At 62.3% G+C, this 6,561-nt stretch overlaps 1 protein-coding gene across 1 annotated transcript; it reads left to right on the forward strand.

Annotated features, from left to right (window-relative positions):
* Positions 1-273: 273 nt before the first annotated feature.
* ELF3 (E74 like ETS transcription factor 3) lies at positions 274-5,829 on the forward strand. The gene is made up of 9 exons (XM_075910225.1): positions 274-432; positions 1,110-1,257; positions 2,036-2,257; positions 2,549-2,641; positions 2,733-2,858; positions 3,119-3,211; positions 3,914-4,030; positions 4,345-4,540; positions 4,765-5,829. Exons 2-9 carry the CDS (start codon positions 1,116-1,118, stop codon positions 4,874-4,876), a joined length of 1,101 nt encoding a protein of 366 aa, XP_075766340.1. The 5' UTR covers positions 274-432; positions 1,110-1,115; the 3' UTR covers positions 4,877-5,829.
* The last annotated feature ends 732 nt before the right edge of the window (positions 5,830-6,561 follow it).

Genomic DNA, 6,561 nt, shown 5'->3' on the forward strand with positions numbered 1-6,561 from the left:
CTCCCAGGCGGGGAGGAGATGGCTGGTGAACCTGCTTTTGTGAGCAAACACAGGCGATTAGAAGGAGAGAATAACACGGTGAGGGTGAGACACTGGCACAGGCTGGGCGAGGGATCTGACAATCATTAAACTGGCCAGCCCTGATTTCCCGGCAAGACAGCGCTGGCATGGAGCCAGGTGGCACCTATTATGCAAATTCGATGGAGCTGGGAGCATGAATGCTTGAGCTAGGAATTCCCCTAGAGCCGCGAGATCATGTTACCGAAGCCACCCGCGATATAAGGCCAGCTACCCGGGAGCGGCCGCCTCTAGGCGTAGGCGCTGAGGGCTAAGGCACAGATGAGCCGTGGGTAACAGCCAGTGCGCGGCTCGGTGTGTGTACAACCTCCCTTCGCTGTCTGTGGATTAGCTGCTGCTGCCAGGAGCGCTGCGGTAGGTACCAAAGCCCGCGTGCACCGGCCGTGCTTTCTGGGGGCTCTTCCACGTCACCGGTGTCTGGCTAGCGGGGGATGCTGCTTTTTATCCGCCAGCCACCTGGGGGCCACACCGGGGGTAGAAAGCACTCGCCGCCCAGGGCCGGGCCAGGTGAGTGCAAACATGCCCGCTTGCCAGTTTCATGCCCAGGCAGGCACCTTGATGCTGGGACAGGTGCTGCTCCGGGTCCAGGAAGACTGGGTCTGAGGACTGGAATCCGCTTTGCCCGGGGCGCTAATGGGAGGGAGACAGGGAGCGGCCCTGGGTTGCAGGGGAACCGCAGGGTCCTTTGGGAGAACGGGCAGCGGGGGGAGTGGAGACAGAGCAGCCAAACCACACGGATCTCTGCAAATTCCAGTGCGATAAACCTGCTAAGCAGGAGACTCCGAGTCCCTTCCTCCCGGCTGGGTAGCTGTGCCGCGGATGGAAGGAGGCCTCAGAACACATGAAAGATGGACCGCGAGAGGAGTGGGGGTGGAAAGGCGCCAGTCTGGGAACGCGCTGGCTGCGACCTGTCACCTGGGGCGGGCTGCAGGCTCCCGGGCCGTACCTAGCCCGGTTCCAGGGCCGGCTGGGCAACGTGGCCTGCAGGCAGCGCTCCAGGAGCCAGGCTGACAGCTGCGATCTCTTGGCAGAGCTTCATGGCGGGATCCTGCGAAATCAGCAACATCTTCTCCAACTACATCAGCGCCATGTACCAGCCGGAGGAGGCGCAGCCGCCCCTGGAACTGCTGGCACACCTGGGGAAGGAGGACAGCCTTGTGCCGCCCGCCGAGAGCCCAGGTGAGGCCAGCTGGGCAGAGACCAGCAGTGATGGCCATGAGTCAGGCCAGATGTGACTCACCAGCCGGGATTCCTGCCCATGGGATAGGAGACAGCGTTGCCTAGTAGTGAGGACAGGGGTTTAGGAGACCTGCATTCTATTCCCACTTCTGCTGCTGGGTGACCTGGAGAAGCCTCTCACCTGCTCCGTGCCTCAGTTTCCCTCTCTAAAAGCTACTTCCCATAGCTGCCCGAGGGGGTGCCGGCCAGGTGTGGGTGCCAATGGAGGCTGGATGGAGGAGGTTTTGAAGGTGCAAAGTGTTCCTGGGATTTGCCCCAGGTGCATTATGGGGAGGTGGGTGGGCTGTGAGGGCAGGTGGGGAGTTCACCTCCCTTCCTCCGCAGCGTCAGAGTTTACTGCCGTGGGAGGCAGGGGACTGGCTGGTCGGGCCACTAGCCAGCTGGGCTAGGGGAAGGGGGAAGATCACTCTGGGGTGGTTGGGATGGGGAGGCGGGGCTGCAGTATCCTTCCCTGGGCTCCGCCGTTCCCTCGGCCCTGCCGTCAGACAGGCCACGGGGGGACCCGAGAGAAAGGGGCAGTCGCCAGGTGTCCGTGCTGTCACGGTGACTAAGCAAGATACCCGCCACCCGTCTGGCTCCATGCCCAGGCGAGCCAACGCCTCCCCTTCCCCGTGACGCAGCACACCCACAGCCCTTCCCAGCCCGCCAGGCTGGTGCCAGGCTACCGCCCCGCCGCGGGGAGCGCGGCGCCCCTGAGTCCTGCCCTTGTCCCCCGCAGAGAAGCCGGCGTGGTTCAGCGAGTTCCCCTACCTCTGGAGCAAGGCGCAGGTGCTGGAGTGGATCAGCTACCACGTGGAGAAGAACAAGTATGACGCCAGCGCCATCAACTTCTCCTGCTGCAACATGGACGGCTACACGCTCTGCCACTGCACGCAGGAGCAGCTGCGGCTCGTCTTCGGGCCCCTCGGGGACGAGCTGTACAGCCGCCTCCACGAGATCAGTGAGTGTCCATGGCCTAGCACAGCCCGTCCCCTGCCCCACGCCCACCAGCCCGCCCTGGGGAGAGCCTGCGCCAGGCCCTCCAGGCTGGCTTGGCCCCCGGCTCTGCTGCCCTTTACCTGGGGCTAGGCCCATCCTGCCCCCAGACTCTGCTGAGAAGGGAGCTCTCGATGGCCCCGTGGCAGGGCTCACACCCGGGCACCATCGGCTCACTCAGCACCCGGGGGAGCGGCTGGACTTCCCCCTGCGTCCAGGCCAAACACGATTCATTCCTGTGCTCCCCCTCCCGCAGTCTCGGTCTCGGACGAGCTGAGCTGGATCATTGACCTGCTGGAGAAGGATGACGCGTCTTCCCAAGAGATCTTCCTGAACTCCGGTGCCTCCGGTAAGAGACGCACCCCGGCCACGCCTTGTGGCCCCTCCCATGGCATGTCCCTACCTTGGACCGGGCTCACCCTTTCCTCCTCTGCATCTAGAGCTGGGGAACTCATGCACGAAGGAATCCCTGGAGGAGATGAAATCCGCAAACCCTTTCTACCAGGCTGACTTGAGCTACTTCTCCGGTGCCCTGTCTCCAGGCAGCTCCGACATCTCTGTCTCAGGTACAGCCCTTACACGCCGGGCCAGCAGCCTGACAGCCAGGGCTCGCCCATCAGTCCAGACCGGCCCTGCATCCTCTCGTGTGGCGTCTGCTTCTCTCTGGGGATGGGGCACAGCCCTGCAGCTGGGTCTCAGCTGGAGACGGTGGCCCTGCCGTGGTGCAGACCACCTCCCGGGGAGCGGGTGGTGTGCCTGGCTGCTCGGAAGTATTTCTGGAGGGGAATAACTGGAAATCCAAGCCTCTTTTCCCTTTGCCTCCCAGGCACCGGGACGTCCCGCAGCCCCTGCTCTCAAGACTCCGGTGGAAGTGACCTAGATCTCGACCCGACAGAACTGAAACTCTTCTCCTCGAACGGTGAGTTGGGGACAGACGAGTTTGTGGATTTGGGTCCGAGAGGGAAGGGACAGGCCCCTTCCCACTGGAGAGAGCTTGGCTGGGTCCCTGGCCTGGGGAGGAGGCTGAGAACTGACCCCTGCTAGAGGCAGCTGGGTTTAGTTCTCTGTCTGGTGTGTGTGTGTGTGTGTGTGTGTGGGGGGGGGGGGGGGAGAGGACGACTTCCAGGCGCTAGGTATCTGCCTGGTATCCAGAAAGGAGGGGTCCAGCCCAGCCCCACACACTGGCGGTCTGGCCGGAATGGAGCCGGGGCAAGGAGTAGCCAAGTCTTTGACCCTGGGTTCTCCATCTGCCCCTGCTTTGTGCCAAGGGGCTGCATGGAGCAGGGGTGGGGGGGGTTGCGATCTGCCTTTGAGACCCTCTGCCTCAGCCACTGCCGGCGCCATGGGGGTTACAGGGTGGATGCCAGCAGCACCGCGGGCTGGGTGGGGGCTGGGCACTCGCCAGGGGGCTTTGCGCTCCCGCAGGCCGAGATCGGACGCCACCCGGCGCACAATACGATCCCTGGTGACCCTTCCAACCGGCACCCAGGTGAGGAGCCGGGGGTGTCTCCCGTCATGGGCTGGCTGAACCTGCAGGGGCCCCTGGTAGTTTTGCTTCTAAAGACCCAGGAGTGGAAGCTGGGAGGGGGCAGGCCCAGTAACCCCCCCCCCTCCTGCGCAGATGGCTGTGCCGACTACGAGAAAGGGGACAGCAAGCACGGCAAGCGGAAAAGGGGCCGGCCCCGGAAGCTCAGCAAGGAGAGCAGAGACTGCCTGGACACCAAGAAGAGCAAGCACTGTACGTGCCCGGCGGTCTCGCTGGCGGGCGGGGCGGTGGGAGGAAGGATCGGGGCGCCAGTCCGTGGCAGGTGCTTGCGGATGGCCCAGGAATCCCTAAGGACTGCTGCTAAGTCGGATCGGTGTGACTGCACTCTCAGCCCCTCCCCTCTGGCTGGGCACAGCTGCCCAATGGCCCTTCTGCACCCCCTCTGGTTCCCGGAGTGCAGGGAGCTGCCCCAGTCACCACAGGGCCTCCCCAGCTGGCCGGGGCACCGGGGCCACAGCTGGGCAGAGCCCTGACCTGGACCGGACCGTCCCTCCTCTCTGTTGCAGCCCCCAGAGGGACTCACCTGTGGGAGTTTATCCGGGACATCCTGCTGCACCCCGAGCTGAACGAGGGGCTGATGAAGTGGGAGGACCGGCGCGAGGGCGTCTTCAAGTTCCTGCGCTCGGAGGCGGTGGCCCAGCTCTGGGGGCAGAAGAAGAAGAACAGCAGCATGACCTACGAGAAGCTGAGCCGGGCCATGAGGTGGGTGTCCCGGGAACCCCCGTCCCGTCCAGGGGACACAAGGCAAGGGAGCCCCCGCCTGTCTCCAAGACTCCAGAGCCCGGCTCCAGACTTTGCTCCCCTAGCCTGCCCTTGGAGTTCCTCCCTGAGCTTCCCTGCCACTGTCCCCAGCGCCCACCCCTTCCCAGACAGCCGCCACCCTACCCCCCCGCCCACGTTGCTGATGCCCCGTCCTTCCCTTCCAGGTACTACTACAAGCGGGAGATCCTGGAGCGGGTCGACGGGAGGCGGCTGGTCTACAAGTTTGGGAAGAACTCCAGCGGCTGGAAGGAGGAGGAAGTCTCGACCCGAAAATAAGGAGCCCAGGGGAACCTTATGAGGACTCGGGCTCTGCCCGTCTGGCCCAGGGGCGAGAGCCAAGGGATCCTTAGACAAGCGTGTTTGTCAGACCGTTGGAACCCAAAGCTGCTGTCCTGGGCAGTGTGTTAGCCTCCAGCCCCGTCCTCGGGGCACAAGTGTACGTGCTGGTTACCCGCCGGCACCTCGGTATCTACAGCTGATATTTTGGCTCAAGTAGGTTATTGTAAACCATTATCTGTTGCGTTGCTGGACTCTTGGCCAGTGGGATTACAGTGACTGCCCGTTGGCAAAACCTGGGTGGAGGAAGGGCCGCGCTCCGTTCTCGACTTCGGGAGACTTCCAAGCAGAGCACGGGCGCCCGGGGCGCTCAGCGGCGGTGCGGGAAGTGGGCTGCACCCGTGGGCCCCCGTTTGACAGACGGCGTGAAGAGCGCAGATGCTGAGCCCCGTTTTTGCCAGCCAGACGGGCTGTGCGCTGGTACGCGTCGCCTGCTGCTCCAGGATTGGCCCCCTTCTTCTGCTTAGCGCGTGTGACGCCGCCTCGGCCCAAGGGGGTCAGAGCGAACTGTGAATTTCAGACGGCGGCGGAGGGACCGTGACAACAGTCGCGGCATCCAGCCGAACCTCCCTCCTTATACTTTGGGCATTTGACTCCATCCCCGTCTCCCACGCCACGCTGCCTCCCGCTTCTAATTTATGTCCCACTAACAGAGGGTATATATTGTACATAGAGAGCTATTTTTTCATCAATAAGCTTGATCTTGTGTGATTGTGAGCGTCCTGGAAGCACCTTCGACCCGACGACTGTTCTCCATATTCAGCTGGACTGAACTAAGGTGCTCCTGGCCTCCCAAGGCCTGTGTACAGCGCGCCCGGCTCTGGCGAATGCACAAGGTCTTTTCTGGGTTTGATAATGAGCATATCCAAAATAAATTGCTGCCTTTTTACAAACGGCGTGCCCTCTCCTCCTTGTGGCTTCGGCCGTGGCTGGGGGGGGGGGGGGGGGGAAGAGGGCCTTGGGGGAGTTTATGGGCCTCTTGGCGAGCCTGAGCTAGGATTTTGGCTTTGCTTTTCGATACTCTTATATCAGGATGTGTACACAGCCACTCCTAGCCACATGGGGTTGTTAATGTCGTGAGCAAAGATAAGGAATAGAACTGGGTACAGTGGAGTGTAATATACGAGGGTATCCTTGAAGGACAATTTTCTCTTTTCCAAGTTCAGGGCACGCAACCCATCAGGTGGGGCGTGGGGACTGGCGAGAGGGTGGAGGCACAGGAAACCCGAAAAGGCCAAAGAAATGCCTCTCCCTGACCTCAGAGCAACCTCATTTCTTACCCGTCCCGTGGGCACACAAGAGCCAAGATCCTCCAGGATAAAACATGACCATACAGTGCAGGGGCTGGGGGGAAAAGCATGCACCGCAGGTGTGCCTGCTGGAAACGAGGCGGGGACTAGGGACATAATTATAACATGGAGATATACCTAGCTCATAGAACTGGAAGGGACCTCGAGAGGCCATCGAGTCCAGTCCCCTGCCCTCAAGGCAGGACCAAGTAACAGGACGTGGGGGAAGGCTCTGCAGTGTCAGAGCCACGGACAGGCTTGCTGGACACCGCAATATGCATCGCAGTGCCGGCACTATGGATTTGCCGTCTTCTGCTCTGTCTGCGCAGCAAGAGC

Source organism: Pelodiscus sinensis, chromosome 27 (assembly GCF_049634645.1).
Source record: "Pelodiscus sinensis isolate JC-2024 chromosome 27, ASM4963464v1, whole genome shotgun sequence".
Taxonomy (NCBI): Eukaryota; Metazoa; Chordata; order Testudines; family Trionychidae; genus Pelodiscus; species Pelodiscus sinensis.